Source organism: Pectinophora gossypiella, chromosome 6 (genome assembly GCF_024362695.1).
Source record: "Pectinophora gossypiella chromosome 6, ilPecGoss1.1, whole genome shotgun sequence".
In the NCBI taxonomy this organism is placed as follows: Eukaryota; Metazoa; Arthropoda; class Insecta; order Lepidoptera; family Gelechiidae; genus Pectinophora; species Pectinophora gossypiella.
In genome coordinates, this window is record NC_065409.1 from 7,132,769 (window position 1) to 7,155,554 (window position 22,786).

General features: G+C 36.7%; 1 protein-coding gene across 1 annotated transcript; it reads right to left on the reverse strand.

Annotated features, from left to right (window-relative positions):
* Positions 1-236: 236 nt before the first annotated feature.
* On the reverse strand, positions 237-15,073 carry LOC126367277 (troponin C-like). The gene is made up of 6 exons (XM_050010708.1): positions 14,934-15,073; positions 13,179-13,209; positions 4,083-4,226; positions 2,592-2,711; positions 1,800-1,931; positions 237-519 (listed from the first exon to the last, which is right to left on the reverse strand). Exons 1-6 carry the CDS (start codon positions 14,955-14,957, stop codon positions 491-493), a joined length of 480 nt encoding a protein of 159 aa, XP_049866665.1. The 5' UTR covers positions 14,958-15,073; the 3' UTR covers positions 237-490.
* Between the last annotated feature and the right edge of the window lie 7,713 nt (positions 15,074-22,786).

The window sequence follows — 22,786 nt, forward strand, 5'->3', positions numbered from 1 at the left end:
ATTTCAAAAGTTTATTTTTGAAATAAAAGTAGAACTCAAATAGACCCATTAATTGTCGCTGGCCAACGGCCAGATTTCCTGAATCCATGTCATCAAAATTATCTAGGACAATTTGCCGTCCACTTTTAAAACACGCGGTCTCATTATTTTTATCTCAGACTCGATCTCTCGAATATTATTTCGACACAAATATATATGTGAAAATTCTATGAAACTCAAGATATACAATAACAAAATAGCAATAGAATAAAAGATTTATTAAATAAAGTATAAACATAACGCAGTCACACACATCAATTAAACGAGAACAATATTATTTTGTACAATACATACATAATACTTTTATGTAACCAATGAAGTGAGGTGTTATATTCATTTCGTTTCTGCTAGAGTCAAATGACCAAATGATCCCAAGACTCGAAAGGTTGAAGTATACCGAAGTGTAGAGATTCCTTAAAATTAGTAGAAGAGTAGAGCTAGATATAGATGGTTATTCTCCCGTCATCATCTCCATGAACTCTGAAACAATATGAAATGATACGTCAGAAATCAGAAGCTAAGTTATTTAGTCTTAAAGTCGGCAATAACACATAGACAACACTACTTGGCACCAGGCTTCTCGCTATAGTGTTACACGCTATAAGTAAGTAGTTTTCATAAATTAAACCAATGTGTTGCTACCTTATAGTTTTCCTTCACTTTTCTCATTTAATAAGCAACACCACACTAGTTTTTCGTAGTTATTAACCAATAGAGACTTATAATTTATAGTGTTGTTTAGTTAAGGTAAATAGGTCATCGAATTCCCGATCTATACTGATCATTTAACTGATTCTCATTCAACCATTATCCACAAAAGGAAGATGCAATCTTGACCTATTGACAAGCATTCAGTTGTTTGTGAGACAGTAATCTGTGTCGGACGGACTCAGTGCCAAATGACATTCTCTGCCAGTCAACCCCCGCAGCCAAATTGCAACGACAGTAATTTTTAACACACATTGCTGCGCTTCAACTTTTTCATATCCTGTCTATAAATACATACTGTCATGTTCTCATTATTTAATGTACTCGTAGTTGAAAATTCTTGTGTTTTTTTTTTTTGTAAATTTTCCGTAAGAACTTTCTGTGTGTGTCTTTCTTTCTTTCCATAAAGTTCATCATATCCATCTTTGGACTTCGTATCAACAGTGGCTGCAAGTTGTCTTTGATTACTTGTGGCTCTGCCCACCCCATTAGGGATTACGGGCGTGAGTTTATGTATGTATGTACTTTCTGTGGAAGATACCAATTTATAATCTGTTTCAATTCCATTAAAAAGCAGCAGCAGCTTTAATTAATTGTAGCTACCTATTGTACCTTTAGATCAAACTAAGACACGCGGGTGTAGGTATTTAGTTCATCTTACGATGGATGTACCTCTGACTACCCCAATTGGGATATAGTCGTGAGCTTATGTTATGTGATGTTATTTTGACCGAATCAAATCACAAAACACGGGCCCAGGTCTTCTTTGGCGGTCTCGTCGCATGCAAATAAAATATTGGCTCAGAAACCTCAGAAGACGTAGTTGTTGTGTAACCAATGAGATTAGTCGGGAAAAAGACTGCATTGAATATTATTTGTCGACTGACATTATCGTCACACATCATCGTCTATCTAGTGAAAGCCGTCTGTGTCGTGAATTCGGGATCATAGTATAATCCCGCGGTTTTTGTTTACCAATATGGGCTATAGGCACGCTCCTATGAATGTGTTTGTGTATATATTATCGTCACCAATTACTGCAGATAACTTACCGTCGAAGTCGACGGTGCCGCTGCCGTCAGTATCGATCTCCTGGATGAGGCCGTCGAGTTCCTCCTCCGTCAACTGCTCGTCCAACTCGCGCAGGATCTCGCGGAGACTGGAGGTGGGAATGTAACCGTTGCCTGCAATAATACCACTTATATAACCATCTATTATCGGACGTATGTTCTGTTGACAAAGATGCTCACAGAAGGGGCATTGAGGGTTTTCTTTCCCGTAAAAAGAGTCTGTACCTATGCCATTCGAGTTTGTACCTAAGCATTCACAAAGGCCGCGGATGAACACGGTTTCATACCCTTCCTGCTCCCCAGTCTACAACAACGTTCGCTATTACTACCAGCTCTCTATGTTGAGAGCTTTAGATACGTAAAGTAGGCAACACAAGTTGTTTTAAATCTTTACGAAAATGGTCTAAAGCGTTCAACAACTATACTAATGAATCCAAAGGATGAAGATCTTAAATTCAGTTCAGTCAAATTCGCGCCCTGCTGCCTGAACTCCCTAAAACGAAAAGGTAACGTAAACTATCAAAAGTAATCTCCATTAGAGGTAAACTATTCGTTGCATCCGAAAATGCGTCACTAAATATGATATTCTAAGAGTTATAGTGGCCACCACCGCTAGACCTTCATAATTTTATATAAGCTTAAATTTTTAGGTAATAACGATCAGGAACTATGAAGTTTGTATTATCATGACTTTGAATAAAATTTTGTGAATTTTGCGAAAATGTCAGTAGTGTCCAGAGTAGTTATCTACAATGTACAGTTGTGCGTGCTCACCTTCCTTGTCGTACAATCTGAAAGCTTCGCGGAGTTCCTTCTGCATGGCCTCGGCGTCCTCCTCAACGATGAACTTGGCTGCCAGGGTCACGAACTCACCGAACTCCAGACGACCGGACTCTGGAATAACGCGGGGTTTGGTTATGACTCACTTAGGGATTCAGTTGAACTAACGCGTAATGATCCCTAATCTCAAGTAATTAAGAGACGAATTGCAGAATCTTGTATTACGAAAGTTTTAAAATGAATATGGGATATGGGATAACGTCATTTAGAATTAACTTTACGTTCTTAGATGTTTTGGGAGATTAAATACATCATCTGACTGGAAAATAACTATGGATAGACATTAAAAAAAATACATTTCACCACTTTAGTTTAAACCGTTTCCTCGGGATATTAGGTACCTGTTACAGTGCTACTCATAAAAAATAAAAATATAGGTTTAAGTACAGAAGTTGTTGAGAGTAATGTCTTGATATATTTCCAAAGGAACGCGCGGGTAGTACACAAGTTATTTTTATCGAAGCACTAAAAAGAATCCAGAAGTTTTCATAGATATTTTCAGCGCTCTATCACAACAACAAAGCTTTCATAAACTATTTGGCGAGTACCGCGTTTCTAAAGAAACTCTTTGAGGACAGATGGACGTGGAGCTCACAATAAAACACTACGTCTGTGACAGAGAATCATAAAAAGCAATAAATTGAACTTTATAGCACTCTCTCGGGTCTATTTTGGGGGCGGCAAAGAACGGTATTCACCTACGTGTTTTATAGCACAGTGCCAGTGTAAACATATTTTTATTTTGAACTAATAATAAGTAGTGGGTTGACAAATCGGCAACAAGTGTGGCCGAAAATATTATTGTTTTTATTGTACTGTTCTCTAAATAAAGTGCTATAGTAGATAAACAAAATATAATTACATGATGTTGTAGGTACCTATACCTATATTTTATTTTAAACGCATTTTTTATTGCGTTGAATACTATGATAATTCGTACTAAATATATGCAAAGTCAGAGATTTTGATTAATGGATGTACAAAGTAAATTAAGCCGCGATGTCAATAATTTCATTATTTTTATACGAAAATTGCGATGGGAGTGCCACGAAATGGAAGAGAGCATTTTTTTGACGTAACTTATTGTAGATTTGTCGCAGATGGCAACTACTGGGCCGGACAAATGGGGAGCGCTGAAGGCTCTCACCCGGTAGCGAGCGATAGAGCGATATTCATTTAGATCTGCGAAAAAATGGCTTACTAATAATACCGAATTTTACGATTTTATTACCTCTAACACTACCTGTTTCTATTTCGGTTCATGTAACTATTTTAATCATGCATGCACGTGAAAATTTATGGCACTTTACAACAATGGTCTACGTATACCTAGTAACAACATTTTAGCAAATAGTACCAACTACGGGTACTTATTCTTTTTCTGAAAGTTCATTTAAAACTGTATTTGTTTCAAGCAATACTCACTGTCGGCGTCGACTTCCTCAATGAGCTCCTCAAGGATCTTCTTGTTGAAGGGCTGCCCCATCATCCGAAGGATGTCGGCCACGAAGTCACACGGGATACTGCCTGAGCGGTTGTGGTCGAACCCATCGAAAGCCTTGCGGAGCACTGCAACAAGACACACGCGGTTCAGACAAGAACAAAATACCAGTAAGGGAAAACTTTCACTTGTTCAGAAAAACGTAGAACACATTTAGGCTGAAATGTATTATTAAGCGTGACTATAAAAGAGATAAAGAAACTTCACAGACTTATTCAAGGAACATTTCAAGGGGACAAACTTTAAAGGATAAACTCCTACCCTCAATGTTAATCTGCGGGTTCATTTCTGACGGATTCAGTTTTGTAAAGTCTGTCCAAAAATTATGGAGTCACTCTGCAGTTAGCAGTTTGGTGCTGCACTGACAATTAAAGGAGACGCACTGATCGTTCGACGGGGTGCAATGAGATTAGGACAGTTCAATGCACCTAGATGCAGTGCTAATAAGTTGTGCAACGCGCTATTTCGGTGCACCGGGGTATACGAGGCTATATACGCGTCGCAACGTGCTACACAACATTATACAGCGTGTTCATTCAATGAATACCTTGTTTATTTATTTAACTTTGTGTTATGACAATGACGAGCTCGGTGGCGTGAGGAACTCGATGGCGCTGCGGTAAACGCGCTCGGTCTGCGATTGTTGAAGTTAAGCAACTTTCGCAAAGGCCGGTCATAGGATGGGTGACCACAATAAAAAGTTTTCATCTCGAGCTCCTCCGTGCTTCGGAAGGCACGTTGGTAACGACTACTAATGGTCCCGGCGGCTGCATTAGTAGTCGTTAATAGCCATCAATCCGCACTGGGCCCGCGTGATGGTTTAAGGCCCGATCTCCCTATCCATCCATAGGGAAGGCCCGTGCCCCAGCAGTGGGGACGTTAATGGGCTGATGATGATGATGACCTAACACAATATTGCCCCAGTGAGTGATTTCAAGTTCTTGGTTGGATGTTGCGTAGTCAATCTTAATGGGAATCTTCAATAGGTTAGTTTTCAACTATCCAAATCAATTACTTTTTAGTAAACGTCAAAAGACGAAATTAAGTACTATGGAATTTATATGAAAAAACAACCTGTGACGTCACAAAAAACATGACAAAATTTCGAATAGAATACAATAAGGAAAGTTGTGTAATATCCGAACCGAACTACTTATCCACACTAACATTATAAATGCGAAAGTAACTATGTCTATCTTTTGACGCTTAAGCCGTTTAATCGATTTAGATAAAATTTGGTATGGATGTAGTTTAAGACCGGAGGAGGAAAGGATGGATAGCTTTGATCCCAAAAATCGCATCCTAAGAGGATGGAAAAAACGCACCGCCCGCGATAACCAAAGGCCAAACCGACGAAGTCGCGGACGTAAGGCTTATAATAAAATAATAGTTTAACGGTAATCTTCTTCTTCTTCTTTAATCTTTTTCTTGTAAATAACTTGTGAATGTGTGTGCAAGTGTCTTATTATTATAACCATCATTATGCATTTAAACACCAAAATATAAAATCACTCTTTACATATGGACACGGCCATACCAATGCTTGGTTCCAAAGTGTACACAAAATTGAACCTTGCTCCACCTATTCACAAGGGTAATATTTGAATCATTTTATACGTAAATAGGAAACATCTAGACTCGTTTTCTAATGGTTAAATGACAACTTACGAATCAGTAAACATGTCTTATAATTAGGTACCTATTTTACTATCTAATCATCTTAATATATTAGGACATGAATAATAATTATATATTATAAAGCCCTGGAGGGAGGAGCCGTGGTAGTCCAGTAGGTAGAAGGCTTGCCTCTCACTTTGAAGTCGCAGGTTCGAATCCAGCTCAAGCCTAAACCAATGATTGTCGAATTTGTTTACGAATTCATGTTTGCATCTACTCCGCGGTGAAGGAAAACATCGTGAGGAAACCCACAATCCCGAGAAATGCATTTTCGGAAGTACCTATGTGACCTAACCAGTTTGAAAGGTCAGACAGGCAGTCGCTTCTGTAAAAAACCGGACCTGTCAAATCTTCAGGTTATGTAAGCGGACCCCGCGGAAAAAAGGATAATGCTAGGGAGATGATGAGAGTCTTAGAGGATTTACAAATTAGGCAGTTCACAAAACTCTAATTTTTTAGTAGACCCGACACGACTTCGGGAGCGTTGCGCTCTTACTAACATTAAACCCATAAGACGTATTGACTCAATTCATCATCATCATTATCAGTCGTACGACGCCCACTGCTAGGCATAGGCCTCCCCCAAGGATATCCACGACGATCGGTCCTGCGCTGCCCGCATCCAGTGGCATCCCGCGACCTTCACCAGATCGGCGGTCCACCTTGTAGCGGGCCTACCCACTGAGCGTCGTCCGACACGTGGTCGCCATTCGAGAACCTTTCCGCCCCAGCCGCCTCCTTTTCGACTCAATTATGATAATGTAATTATTATGAATAGAAAAGCGTTGAGTATTTCATGCTACATGTCATCCCAATATGTCGCAGTAGTCGGCTGAGTCATCAGACTTAGCGTCTGGTATGATGGACGTATTATGACCGTGTGTACGATGTACTCTTTCACCTGCCACTCACTATATTCTATCGAGTTTGTCATACCTATCTTGAGACACAGTACCTACCTGCCGGTAAGAGAAAAAAGCTACGAATGAAGGAGATCACTAAAAGTGGCTGTGGAGTGCATCTGCTAAAGTTCTTTGGCGCCGTCTACTCAAAAGAATATAACATTTTCATTCTTTAGGCGAAATAAGATAGTAAGTACCTACGAGATTTTTGTGACATACATTGCAGAGTACGATATCAACGTTTGCTTTACAAACAACGATCTAATGAGTCACAGTAAGTGTACGAATATACCTGTACCATCACGGACATTAAAAGTTGATGAATCGTAAACGACATTCTTGGTGACACCTAATTATGTCAGAACGTAAAGCGTTTATTATTCTAGAAACCTCTTTCTGTACAATACCTAACACTATTTCAGAAACATGACATAGGTAATTAGCTACAAATATACCTCTAAAGCTGAGACACGGTAACATTTAAACCGTACTCAAACTGCACTAGTTTATTAGATAATATTCCGAAATCCTCGTAAATATCAAAAACTCAAACCGATAGAAATAAATAAAGATTACGAGAGCGAGATATACTGTAATGGCTACAACGTAAAATATAGTTTTCATCATAGATTTCATAAAAATTACTTATATTTTTAAACGTGCGTCATGTTCAGTAAACACAGAAAAGCGTGTAGCCAACTGAAATAAACACTTTCTAAATTTTAATAGTCGCACTGATAGATAAACTGACGAACTCATTTTTCGTATTATAAAGTATTACAACATCACTATCTCGCTAATTCAACTAGACAATTTGCCTAGTTCATGGGTCGTTTTCAAATTTCTTTTGATTTTTTTTTTTTTTTATTTATTCATTCATTACAAAATCTATGATCTATAAATGATTAAGTAAGTACATATCTTTTCAAATGTAAAAGTTCTTTATGGCATTTATAAGAAAATCCAAATTAACGTAGTAATGAGATCGAGGACTAGATCTAGCAGTGAACATGTTCATTTATTAACCTATTTCTAGTATATTTTAAGTTAATGAATGAGGCGAAATATTCGATTAATGTTAGATAGTGTTCCCTAAACGTAACGTTCCATGCTGCCACAAGATACATTTTAGCATGATAATACCTATAAGCCGAGCGGATAACGACACATTTCATGGGCTTCCGCTTCCGCAGCGGTTACTCCGCATGCGTCGCGTGCGCTGCTCTGACGCACACGCCGGACTCGATCCGCTGCCGACAAGCGTAGACCCAAACCGCAGAAACATTTAAAGCAACATGATATGCATTGCGAAAAATAGTTTGTTTTTAATTCCCCTCATTCTTATCATCAGATAACAGCCGCCTTTCAAACACCCGCTTACAACACAGCGCAGCTGTTCCCCAATATTTTGGCAAGAAAATAGTTTAAAAAACAAGATTATTTATTTTCTCCGCCGTCGCGTTGTTAATTTTAATCGTCACGATGTCTTGGCAGTTGTCTCAAAGCCCCATGCGTTTATTGCTTTTTTTCCTAGATTTTAGATGCTTATTAATTATCCACCCACGCCGCGACCATCCAGCAGGCAGTGAGCAGGTCTGCGGGCGCAAAGGCGACTTTAGTTGCGGACTGCCGCAATTATTCAAGATTTCTAAGAAAAATATAGATATAAAAGTTATATTTTCAAAGCTCATCCGTTTTTATACTCGCTCTAAATATTTGTATCCAAAATTGGAACACCGTGTTGCTATGAAATGAAAATTATAGCAGTGTATTTTAAAGATTTCTGTTTATGTGTTCCATTTTTAGGAGAGTAAGTAACATAAATTATGTTTTCGTCAAGTGGCGATGAAATGTGTTTTTATTTAATGGTACCTATGTTGCATTGTGCAGCAATTTCATTTTGTGCATTTGGCTTGTGTTCTTAACTGTTCGCTGGACACACATAAATTTAGACCACTTGGCAAATATCTACGCTGTGGAACTGACACTTTGCGAGAAATTTTATTGTAGCCGTTTGAAATTTTAATATAAACTGGAGTAGGTGGCAATATGACAAATAACGAAATATTCTTGAAACTGTCACAAATATTGTATTCCTAAAAACCGATATAGATTTTGCTATTTATAAATCATAGTCGGAGACCCCCATATAAGATTAAATACAGTAGGTACAAGTCCTCATAGTTTTAGTAGGGAGAAAATCTCACATATCTGCTATAAGTCATTTTAATGTCCCTCTATATCCTAGTGTTGGCACATAATCCTGATATCTGGTGTTGTATCACATTCATATTCAGTACTTGGCAATAGTGCAGAGTGTGAGCTGGAAGGAAAACATGATTTAAACTAATTCAGTCACATAAATCAAAGGTACTTAATTTGCGTCTATGCACCATAATCTGTACGACGCACTGTGGAATATTTGGGTGTGTTTCGGATCAAAAATCTGTAACTCCGTCAATTTTAAAGATAGAGCGATGTAATTTTGCACTAATATAAAGGAATATATAAAAATTCATATAAGTAATGTTTGGTGAATTGAAATTACGCGTAATTTTTTTTATTAAATAAAGAAAACTCACAATCGTTTAAAATTCTATATATTTATTGAAATTTATATTTTTAGTTATATTATCTTACCTGTATTTCTTAACACTAATTACTCAATTAACATAACTTATCATATTAATGATAAAATAAAATAAAAAATGGTACAGTACATAGGTACTGTACCATTTCTATGTTTAGCATAATGTATAGCTATAGAGCTATACATTATGCTAAACATAGAAATGAATCAAAATTTTCTTAATATTATTAATTTAACTATGTGGTCACCCTATGAGGCTAAATATAGTTCAATGATAGAAAAAATACAAAATAAATTCTTGAGATACCTTTATTTCAGGGAGTATGGAGTATATCCTTATTTTCCCCTCAGGTACCCTACATTATTTGTAATGGGGATGGTGGGTTATTATAGACTAGAGGTACGCAGGGATGTAGCACTAGCCAAGTATGTGTTTAAAGTGTTTCGAGGCAAGCTTACTAACATGGCCATATTACAATCAATAAATATTATCGTGCCGAATAGCAGACTTCGAAGAGGCCCTAGAGCTGAACTGTTTAAAGTGCCGGTAGCAAGGACAAATTTGCTTAAGTTTTGCCCGTTCACAAAAGCTATTGTAATATTAAATGAAATGTCACAGAATCTGGATTTGTTCGCATGCACATTGGCTGAGTTCCAAAGAGTAGCTTATCAATTGTTATCTTATAAGATTGTACGCTAACATTGTCGCATTAGGTTAAGTGCCTGTCATGATAATGTTTGTATTACATAAATAAATAAATAAAAACTAGCTATGTAATAGGGTTTCTTGTTGGGTTCATTCCCATTTACACCTGGTAATATGGTGGAAATATTGGACAGTTTCTTTCATCTGTAACGTTCCTGAGATACAGATATTGTGCTTTAGATAGTTCCAAGTCGATGAAAACACTGAATGCTGCTTCATCTGTAAGCGTTTTGATTATTTTTGCGTTATCAAAGTGATTCAAAACGAAAAGCTTTTTTTCAGCATCAGCCAACCTTAATTCTTCAACTAGTTTTGCTTCCGTTCCTTCTCCCATAGAACGCAATCCTTGAAGATATCCGCCCAGAATGTGCTCCAAACCATATTCGTTCATCAAAATAGTGTTTCTTCTTTTTTTGCTTGATTCTGAAGAATCTCCATAATTATGTCACACACGATTGAGTCTGTTGACACGTTTTCTGATGTAGATATAGTCACGGAATATTCAGAATCCAGCCAATTTGTGTTATTTTTTAAAAATATATTCTTATTGCGTGCTGCTTCTTTCCAGCGTCTATTAAACGCAGGGATGATAGTCTGTTGAATTTTACCAATTATAAAACATATATTGTCTTCTGATACTTGTTTTTCCTCCAAATATGTCGAAAGTGCCGCAGTCGTTTTACCGCCTTCTATATAAGATTCTATTAATTCACGTTTACTACAGTTAAAAGTAGACATTTTGAAGAGTAAAATAGCCGTACTATACGAAAATACCACTGAAATTGTAATGGAAACATATTTTGTTACCTCCCTTTATATATTGTTTCAGAATGTGTGAATTAATTCAGATATCTATTTTCTCACGGAAAATGACACCAAAATGATAAAAACTTAACAATATAAAATAATCAATTGATAAACTATACCACAAAGTATTGTTAAATCAAGTCAACCACGAAACCGCAATTGATAGCAATTTCCGTACCCTGACTAGGATTCGATTTTATCTCATATCTCCAAAGTTCGCAAAAAATCGCAGCTAATTTTTATATATGTTGTTGATAAGTAAGTAACTAAACTATCAATTAACATTAAATTCAAAGCACCGGTAAACGCCGGTAAATGTTAAAAGCTTCGACGAAGTTGAAGAAAACCTTTTTTTTCCTCCATTTCTTCTTTAATTTTTTTTACGTATATATTCGTATTAAAAACAATCAATTTAATTTGTTTAAATTTTCCGATAAATAAGCTTTTCAAAAATATATAATACCATATACCTTTCATTTTAAGTTTTAAAACTATCTGACTTTGAAAATCGTCAATGAGGAACTTGATATTTCCCAATTTCATGAACCTTAACTTTACCACATGAAAACAACTACTTTCACCAAATATAATATGAATTGCGCTACAGAATATGAATCTTCGACTTTCGAACTATTATATTACATTGATAGAAGGACCTATTTCAATTAGTGAAAAAATGAATTTTGATACGCGTTTGTTCTACCATATTCCATAGTGCGACGTACCAAAATGAATAATGTATTACCACTACGTAAATAATGGCCAAACCAATATCATATCAAACGCTCTATATTACATTAGAGTTGAACTGTGACGCATATTAAGTAAATAAGATTCGTCAAAATATTGAATACTTCAGCATATGAGTAATGCAATGAACAGCTATACGAATTCCCGAGATAAAGCGTATAGTGGTACAAATTTGTATTTTGACTGCAACACAATCAAGAGCATTGGAAATGCACGGTTGATGGATGATGGACGGCTTAGGCACGAGTACATTCATGCGTTGTTGAGAAATCTGGAGATTTACAAAACAATGAGGCACGTTCGCATGCTCCACGATAGATTGGCTGCCAGCCAACCGTGTTGCCACGCCCGCCTCACTCGCGCCCGCACACGCCGACAGTTCGCCCTATAAACTCCACTTTACGCAAATCCTCACTTATAATAAACATTATTGTGCAACTACATGTATATTCGCCCGCGAACGAAGTTATCGTCGCATCACCCCAAAAAATCCAATTCAAATTCTCCCAAAAGTATGCCAGTGGATTTAATGTAGCGTTCGACTACAAGCTGTAATGCCAAGTTTATGGGGTTATTTTGATATTATATACTTACAGCAAGTTGCGTTTAGGTATAGTACAATTTAATTTTCATACAAAATGAATACTTGTATTTTTTTATTTCAATATGTAAGCGACTTGATTTGTCACAAGTGATAATCCCAACCACCTGTCCGCTGAGAGGAGACATCGCGACCGCGTCAAATCCCCGGTTACTGTAGCTCACTTGTCAACGACGCCTATTGTCCGCATGTCATCTTAAACTGTCCACATCTCACTCTTGTTAGCTGTTTTTTATTTTTATTTTCTCATTTGTTGTATTTCGTGAAACTGAAAAATTGAATAGATGTATTTGTGCCAACATTTAAATTGTTGTAAACGAAGCAAGACATTTGTGAATGACAACGAATGGCTAAACGAATTTTAGAAGCAGTCAATGCTTCAAACAATTTCTTAGTAGGAAGCGAACGTAATTGAATCATCTTGTTACTCGGTACGAAGCATTTAAAAATAGATCCACGATATTTTTTCAGCAGCCACGCCCTTTGTGGTTGAGTTAAGTTTTATTTCTGGTCCATTAATGAAGCCCACACGCGAATTTTAAAAGAATTAATTTATTATGTGACCCCGCATCTGTTTTTATGAAGTCAGCGTTTATTGTGTTCTTGGACGATCGCCAAATTCGGGCTTGCGATTTTTTTCTAAACCAATGTTAGTAATATATCACTTTTTTATAAATGGTGTCCTCAAAATTTATTCAGTAATTAATAACGTCCTAATCTCGCGTCATAATATTTAACGTTTTGTGTATTCAATGTAGGGTGGAGTTTACTTTGGATGGCAGCCAGATCCTAGGCTCGAGGTGATACGGCGCATCCATTCAAAAACTGATTCATTTAACTAATGCTGTGAGGAAACTGAAAGACATAAGAATGAACCCGGCAGCATTCACTTAAAGTTCCCTAATGAAAGTGTTACTACAGCTATAGTTACTATACAAGTAGGTAGGTACTAATAATAAGATATGGTAAATACAAATGACTACTTACCGGCAATCTGTTCCGGGGGCAGTTCATCGGCCTGAAACACATCAAATAAGGTGAATTTAGAGCGTGGAAGACATTGGTTTAAAGTACAATGTTGTGCAATAATTTAATTCTATCCTACTTAATCAGGATAATAAAAATAATTTCATCATTTATTCTTCTTTATCGATTAACTCGCAGTAGAGCAAACCTTAAATTCGGATTGATATTTGATACTAATCCTAAGCGATTTTATATTATGTATTTTTCTTCCGTGTAAGGGTTTTTAATTAAATATTTTATTCATTCTTTACTATAATATAAAGTGTATACATGAATGATCTCTGGATGCTTTGTGTAGATAAAACATGTAGCAAAAGAAACCTTTTAAGTAGTTTTCTTATCAATAAAACCTTACGATTGTTGTAGAGTTCTTCTATCCAAAAATATCTACTGAATCTTTCTTCATATTTTTGCACCAAGATCCATCAGATACCTTCCCAGATTCCAGGGGGGTTAAAATGGCCAAGTAATATTGCAATTTGATACTTGCGCATATAAATGTAAGTGCGCAATGCATACAAATGTCAAACAGCAATATTGCTTTCTTAGATGAATTGCTTCGATGTGGCCATTTTAACCTCCCAGATCAGAAACATTGAATGAACACGACCTAATTGTTCAGACAGCTTAAATACTCAAATGTCCTGAAATATTCTGACGCAATTTATTTTCAAATCAGTCATCGGAGGAAGTATTTACGTGACCGACTTCATATGAAGATCATAAAGGCAAGTTTCCTAAGCTCGTGCGTAAGTAAAGCGCAATAAATTTATTTTATGTGCAATTGGAACAGAAATAGACGTAATAGTTAGCATCGTTTGGAATTGCTACACGGCGTAATGGTTTACAGTTTCAATAATTAGTGAAGGTTGTCAGGCATAAAAGAATTTATCACAAAAGAGCTCTACTTGCAGCTACAGAACAATCAAAATAGATTACTGTTAGTTGAGAAGTCACGTGATATTAAATAATTACAGGGGTTTGCAACTTGGTTAATGTTCCAAGTGATTGTTCTGTGTTAAATAACGTACATACCTATATCAAAATAATACGCATAATGTATAGCAGCGCATACTTTTAATAATCAATTGCTTATGAATTGTTCAAATTAACAAAACAAAAATTTACCTATTCTGTTCTGTGAAAAAATCTGTCACGGCGTACGATGCGGAAGAATTTTTGTCGGAATATAGCTTAAAAAAGACTGTAACCTATCTAACCTATTAAGTAAATACAATACCTATTGATAAGTGCATAAATTCTGTAAGTATTAAAATAATCTAAAATAAATGGTGAAAATCTTACAAATTAAATTTGAGAGTTGTAAGCAGTTATCAAATTTTCAAATAACCCCTTGTAGCTTTTGTATAGGTGTCGCATTACTGCGAAGGGAATTTGACTAAATCAATGTATATTATCTAATTTATAGACCCATTTTAAAATAAAATCTGAAAAAGTAACTTAAATATTGCAGAACAACTGTTTCTCGTCAATCGCTATATAAAATTACATCCATATAGGTACGTTATACGCACGGAGATCGCGTCCGTTAGCATCCACTCGTGCGCAGCCAATCGTACTACGGTAAGTGACGTTAGGAAAATTATCTAATTGAACTATTATTTAGAGTTGAGTATAGTTTCCACGAAATCTTCCAGGAAAAACAATTAGCGTATTAGTTTTTTTTTTTAACTTCTAATATCCGAAGACACCTACCCAATCTTCTGTATCCAGAACCATGGTTGCTTTCACTTGTTAACACTGTGAGACGCACAACACGACTGGCTGAAAGTTTTCTGTTTCCCGCGTTCAGGGTTATTTCTGCTGCTTTTACGAGAGTCAGCCGTGCGGGCGCTGCGCGGCGCGCGGGGGCGGGGGAGCGGCGGCCTCTTTGCACCGAGTCCTCCCAGTTTCCTGCGCACCCGCCAACCAATCGCGTGAGCCTCAAACGGCAGGATGCTAACGTATTTTTAGCCGGAAGCGTGGTCAGGAAAAACGTAAACAAGCGGAACGATGTGTGCTGAGAAAGCTAACACCCTCGCTCCGTGACCTCAATGCGCAACTTCTGCGCGACCCTGCGACATAATCGCTGAAACGCTTCATCATTCATTATTACTGTTTGCGCACCGAGGTTGCCCTCTTAACATAACATAATTATCACTCATCTTTTGGCAATAAACAACGAAACTGTTTATAATATCAAGAGGAAAATTTAGAGAAAAGCTACATTTTTCTCGGCTTTTATATTTTAATTAATTTGCACGTCGTGTTGGGCAGGTCAGATATTTTATTTAAAGTCCGAATGTTTTCGGAGGTATGTGCATTGGGCTGGATTTCCCTTCGCGGGTTAGAAGGTCAGTCGCGTCTGTATTTTTACAGGAGAGAGAGAATTTTCAGGTTAGGTAAGCTGACCCTGTGAAAAACGGGATAAAGTATCGACTACGCAAAATCAAGCGAACATAATTTTACGCCTGCATGCATATTAAAAAAGATTAGAAGAAAGCTATTTCGAATGTAATGTTGCCTAGGCTAACAAGTATTAAAATAAAAACAGTGTTTTTTTAAAACCTTGGCAATTTAAAATACTTGGCAATAGTAATAAAGTGTCTAATGTTATATAGACTTCTTATTTTTTGTTATACATTTGCCACTAATGGCATTAACTAGTTTGGACGGGCAAATGGGGAGCGCGGAGGGCTCTCGACTGGTATAAAATAGACTACAGGCTAGGCGAGTGCTCAGTTGGGCACAAAATCAGGGCATTGGGTTCAGGGCGTTTCCCGAAAGGACTCTATTTGAAAGAATCACTCGACCTTTGTGAATGTTGTTCTTGAAGAACTAATGCAAAAGAACTAATCTTATATGTCTGAAATAAGAAAAATATATACCTATAAAAAAGTAGATGAAGGCAAAGAAGAATCATAATCACTTACGCTGTCCTATGCTCAGACCTGAAAATAGCCCAGCTTGATGATAAAAAGGGAAACACTCACTAATCAGCTTTCTCTTGTTCCTCTCACCAGGCCTGGTTTTTATTGACAGCATAAGCAGCAGCACACAAGTACCTACGTATGTATTGATTTCTATATCCTTGATACCAGCGAATAAAATGTATGTCCCAATATGTTTTGAACGAATAAGAAGAAAGAATAAAATAAATTATACATATACAAAATATGAGTACTAGGGGTAATTTCTCCGAGTAAATTATCAAGTATTGAAGTTGGTAAAAGATTCCATAACTATGTCTTTCCCCTTTTAAGTTACTCAATATCTATCCACTTTTGAGAGAAAAGTAAATTCTATTTGTAAGGTTTTAGTTTGTTCAAGTAGGTACCTAGTAGGTATATAATTTACTTAAAAAGACCAACGTAGTTGATATAGGCAGGAGACTTATTGCACCTAAATAATATTATTCATGATTTATTAATGAAGGCCAGTCATAGGATGGGTGACCACAAAAAAAAAGTTTTCATCTCGAGCTCCTCTGTGCTTCGGAAGGCACGTTAAGCCGTTGGTCCCGGCTGCATTAGCAGTCGTTAATAACCATCAATCCGCACTGGGCCCGCGTGATGGTTTAAGGCCCGATCTCCCTACCCATCCATAGGGAAGGCCCGTGCCCCAGCAGTGGGGACGTTAATGGGCTGATGATGATTATGACGACGATGATGATGATGATATTATTTATTATGTATTAAAATAATATTCTGGAATGTTAGGTGTAATATATTTGAACAATTTAAAAATGGCTCAATGTGTCAGATGATATTTCAAATTACTGAAAAAAGCTTTCTGGAAATAAATTTTGGTTTGGGAGGTCGAAGCCCGACGGGAAATTTTCTCAGAACTCCAAACGAATGTCACATTAAATTTGTCATCGTAGCACGAGCTGCGCAGGCGGCAGTATGGTGGAAAAATTGGCACAAATCTTATTGTCACAGCGTCCTTTCGAACCTGGGTCATTGATCCCGGTAAAGAATCGCCTGTTTGTAAACAATACGTTGCAATATGATGACAATACAAACTTGCTCACCTAACAATACCTGCACGGGTTTTGGCAGGAGCTAATAACGATGTCACTTTTGTTCGGCACATAAATAATATACTTACCTATAACTTACAATTCCTATAAATAAAAATAATAAGCCTAAAGGAGAATAACCACGAATGGTATTAAGAAAATACTACCAAAATAATTTTCGCGATTTTAAACATAATTTCGCCAAAGGATTCGGAATTTCGAATAGGGAATTTCATTTCTTAACTTAAAAGTACGTTTATAATAAGTATGTTTGAAACAAATACCTGAAATGAAGTTAGGATTTTCATGTCCACTTTTTTCCGAAACCCGGATATGGATTTGAAAAAATCTTTTTTTGATCCTTGCTATAAGTCTAGATTACGGAAAAATAAGTTTGACTTTGATGCAACCATTACGCAACATGGTACGGGGGTCCATGCTTCGATGAACATTCTCCTTTGTGTAGACATGAGCTTCCAAATATATTCCACTAAGGGACAGTACTTACCGAAAAATATCGGACTAATATACCTACGGCGATACGGCTCACCAGCTATCACGTTGGTATAACAAAAAGCTCAGTGAGGTGTGGGTACTTAGCTCATCTAGCGATGGATGTACCTCGACTACCCCAATAGGGATATAGTCGTTAGCTTATGTTAATATACCTACGTAATACGGATATACGATCTGGACGACCCCATTACACTCACTTCAGTTCCCAGATAATGACCCGGTGATCGTTTTCACTATTTCAGTGCTCAACGCTATCAGCCCACAAAAGGCGGAAAAAAATCATCCTCTCAGACAACGCCTTGAACCGAGGTTCAGTATCCAACTATAGGCACACTCAGACCTATTATCTTAAATTTTGTACCGAGTGAGGGCCCTCATTCTCATTTGTCCGGTCAAGTAGTTAATACCATCGGAGGCAAAAGTATAATAAGTCACATCAAGAAAAAGAGTAGAAATTAAATTGCGGATTGATCTAATTAGGTATCTTATTTGCTCTACCTGTGAAGAGATGTAGAAAGGTTTTTATGACATAAGTACGTACCTATATTTAGGTAGATAGTTTTTAAATTCAAAAATGCTCAATGTGGCACCACTGTTTGTGTTCCTAAATTTTGTCATTTTTTCCAGCTAAAATTGCTCTAAAACGTGGGATGTAAGTATGGGGATACATCCCGGGGGGCCGTCTGAAGGACGAGTTACGAAAAAAAGCAGCCAGTTGGAAAAAGGCAGTTTTGATCGAAAATAAGTTTTTCTAAGTTTCTTCTTTCCGATCTATAGGGAATAAATATAATGCTGTGATTTTGCAGTTAAACGCTGCACAGAGGGTTATAGTGTAAAAAGATAACCAAAACAATGTATTTGTTTACTCAAATAGTATGAGCAACTATCAAAATTTATTTATGATGGGAGAAATAGGCAGTTTTTATCCTCATTGAGTACTTAGGTACAACACAACATAATATATTAAGACTGAAAAGTCCCAAATACTTAAACTGTTGGCACAGGAAAAGCTATAAATCATAACATAACAATTCGCAGTCACATCGATGTTAGTTCCTTAGTACAATAAATAAGATGTAAGTACCCTACTGTATGTATAGTAATCCGTGCATAAACGTTACCAGCCAATAGTCAAATGGTCATATAAACGGTTGTAAATATTAATGTACACGTGTTTAAACGGGATCTCGGTTCATGATCTAATTATCTCCAACGTCAACCTTGCCTGTACCTACCGCATGCAAGCAGGCCCTCTTCTGGTTGTCTGGAAAAGATCGCTTTATGCGATAAGACCACAAATTGCCTTTTAGATTTACTTTCTCTTGTAAGTATCATGATTTTATTTATTTACAGTAAAGTATACACTTTACAAATAGAAGAGGAGAAGGATTAAAGCATAGGGAGCAGGGCTAACAATACAGGGTAGATATAGATAGTCTACGGTATTTAGTGAACGAGTAGTCTAATTCAAGACATACTGCACCGATCGTCTTTCAATAAAAGCTAAAATAGACAGATAGGGGAGAATATAATTAAGTTATGCTCAAGGAGATCTTGTATGCTATCTATATACACAATAAAATACATTATGATAACACATCTTACTTTAATATCCCACAAAACAGAACATTAAACATGACAAACAACTGTAGTGACGAGATCCAACTAGAGATTAATAAAATATTTCACCTCGTGTTTATGACGTGTTAAATCTGTCTGAAAAAATAATGTTTCCAGTAATTCTATGGAAAAGTTGCTAGAATTTGTTTGTTTGAATAACAATGGGAAGCTGCCAAATAGTGCCGATACAAATGTACTAAGTACTATGTAAATCAATCACATTTTTATGAGCGTGCGAAAAGATCCGTGACGATGTATTTTCAGTTGGTTCAGAACTCTCCTGATCATAAAGTATCTAAAAACACAGTTGTAAACTAAGTAAATGTGATGTAAAAAATCTTACGCTAAAGCTAAAAGAATATTCGCGACATAGTGTGTCAGAAAGCTTAGCATTTTATAAATAGTTTTAGTTTTTTGTGCACCAACCGTAAATGCATCAACATGTAATTTTATTTTTATTTCGCTGTAATAAAATTCAATTTGTAAAGCTTTTTTCCTTTCATCTAATCGCTATGCTATACTTACTCAGTTGCGTATTTCCACATAGACAGTTTGAAAGTCAGATTCTTGGCAATAAGCCTCTCAATTTCTTTTTCTCCACTTCTGGGGAGTTTGTAGTATTTAATCCTTAGGTACCTTCCAGAGTATACAATACAATACTCTCAAACTTATTCACATGTAAGTAGGTACTTACCTACTTACTAGAGGTAAGTACCTACTTACATGTGCATAAGTTTGAAAACTTACCTACTTACTTACATACAAATCGATCGACAACTTCTATTTAAAGCGAGAAATGATTTAATTAATTAAAAAAGTTTTTAAATAAACAGTGACAGAAGATAAGGTAACTTAATACCTACGATTTATAGTGAATTTAGGTTCCCCTGTTTAATATTTCAATTATTGCCTACATTACATACTTACTTGCATACACGTGGATGAGGTAAGGACAAGAATACACGAATACATTGTGAGAGCTGAAGGACCGAAATTATGGTTAAGTAGTTTATTGCTTATTCTATAGTGGAATGAAAATTACCCCGAGTTGCTCACCTGCGAAATCCCTGAAACCCGAAACTCTAGTCATTGCTACATACAGGAACAAGTACCTAAGAAGTTTTTACGAAAAGGAAATAACAATATTACACAAGAATGTATAGACATAGGAATTCTAAAAAACAGTGCTATTAGAACGAAACTCGAGTTACTAAATCCCTAATGTACACACGCGCCTACGCTCTGTCTCGTTTGTTTACAAAATCGTGTGCGGCTGGGGAATAATAATAATATGTTTTAACGTGAAATAATGTTCCTCCGGTATTGGGGTAAAGCTATAACTACGTATAACTATATTATACAAGCTGTATGCGTTTTATTGTAAGCGGGCGATCCCGCGAGTTTATCTCATACAGTTGGTTGCCGTATAATCGGATATAAATAGCGCAGATAACGCGGGGACGGCTGTATATCGCGGAGCTTTTGCTCTAATCGACAGTAAAGATGTGCGTGCGATGATAAGCAACAGTGTATCCGCTCTACAGGCTCCAAGAAGGTGAATGCGATCTCATTTTAGTAGTAAACTATCCTGTTGAACAAAGGAGTCTTAATATTACTAACATAATTAGAAAAAAAAAATGTTAAATATTTAAAATTGAGAAAATAATGTATAGTAATATAGTTAAATATTTTCTTTAGGTATATACCTATACAGAAAATGAAAAAAAAATCGACTTATCTGAGGAATACCGAAAAATGGACACATATAGGTACCTAGTTTTATTTTATTTCACTTGCAAGCTTTCAAAGTACAAGTACGAAGGTGCAAGCTTTGTGCTAAAACACTACGCGGCACAAAGTGGCAAGTGTAATACGTACCTATAAAAGATAGGTAGGTAGGTACAAAAAGTGTATTTGAAATAATCCAATTGTAAAGTCAGCCAAACTACAAAGGAGAGGTGTTATATCGAGGGTTGAAAGGCAAATGGGTTTAAGCGACATTTTGGGCGAAATTGACTTATATATATATTCGGAATCAGCGATTTTTTCCGCGTCGACTGATCTTGGTTTCAGATCAATCGAAGCTACTTTTTGGCGCTTCAACCAATTAGCACTTTGGGTACATTTTTAAAAACCCGTGTTTTAACCGACAAAAAAATGCACAAAATTCTGGGCGGGTGGCATATCAGTCGTATTCCGGGATATGAGTCGGTCACATAAGCTGTTATGTCTTTTCATTTTCATGATTCGAAGTCTGTTAAAGCGTTTTCCCTGACAGTGTTTTGTTATAGATAAGTCGGTTAAATCATTTGTCCTTAGACGAAACGAAAATAGATTTGGCGCTTAAATCTTTTTGCTTTAATCCAGATTTTATAAATATTGACGCTTCAACCGTTTTGCCTTCGACAGTTTAAAAGTAAAATTGGCACTTGAACTGTTTTGCCTTTACCGAAAATATTCATAGAATTTGACTTCAGCTATTTATGCTACATTTTTTTAAATTTTTTGTCGTATAAAACAACTATCATTTTCTTTTGAAAGGACTTAAAACGTTTTTCCAAAACAAAAAATAAATAATGTTAACATTTCAGTCATCGCAATTTTGTATGAAACCTTGTGCCCGCATCACTTCAACATATTAAAATAAGTATGGGCAGGTCCTGGTTGGGCGGTTCACACAGCTAAAAATTACGATTGGGAAGACCGGGAGTGTGCGTGTCATCATGTCACCCAAGCCGTATCCGTTGATGGTGACTTCTATTTGTGTCTATCCCAAGTCGTTGTTGTGGTAGACTTTGACGTGGCTAGCGGAACCGAACTTCGAATTGAAGATCTGGTCACATGGCATACAATCAAGCTGGCCAGCCGAGTTTACCGTGTAATTGTAGGAAGGTTTCCGTTGAGTTTTTCGTATTTGGCGTCTTGGACTAAGATTTTCGAGGACTATATCACGCGCTATTCCAGGTTCAGACACACTCATCCCAACTATCAGTTGGCATGTTGAAAGCCACATGGTTGCGCTTGAGTACGTCTTTGTACCGCAGGTATTGTCCACCTTCTTTACAGTTCCTTCTAGACACCTCGAAATAGAAAACCTTTCTGTCATCCATTCGCATGACGTGACCGCACCATCGTAGGTGATGTTTTATGATGAGAGCTTCTATTCCGAATATGCCAGAACGACGTAATACTTCTGTTATTGGAAAACCATCTTGCCGCTTTATGCGAAGGATGGACCTTAGACATTTAAAGTGTTACGTATCAAGTACGCCGCTGAGACTTTGTACACTAATATTTTAAGTTTTCCAAAGGCTGCCACCGCACCTGTTATCCGGGCTGGCAACTCCGATGACTTTGGAGTCATTTCATATTTGAGAACCCAAATATTTTAATTTTGAAACTTCCTCCAGCT

Excerpts from the sequence above, each read along its gene's own strand:
- LOC126367277 (XM_050010708.1), bottom strand. The coding sequence starts at position 14,957 with ATGGTTCTGGATACAGAAGATTGG. Across the intron at positions 4,227-13,178 it reads GCCCCCGGAACAGATTGCCG|TGCTCCGCAAGGCTTTCGAT; the intron begins GTAAGTAGTCAT and ends GTCTTGTTGCAG. Across the intron at positions 520-1,799 it reads CGGCACCGTCGACTTCGACG|AGTTCATGGAGATGATGACG; the intron begins GTAAGTTATCTG and ends ATATTGTTTCAG.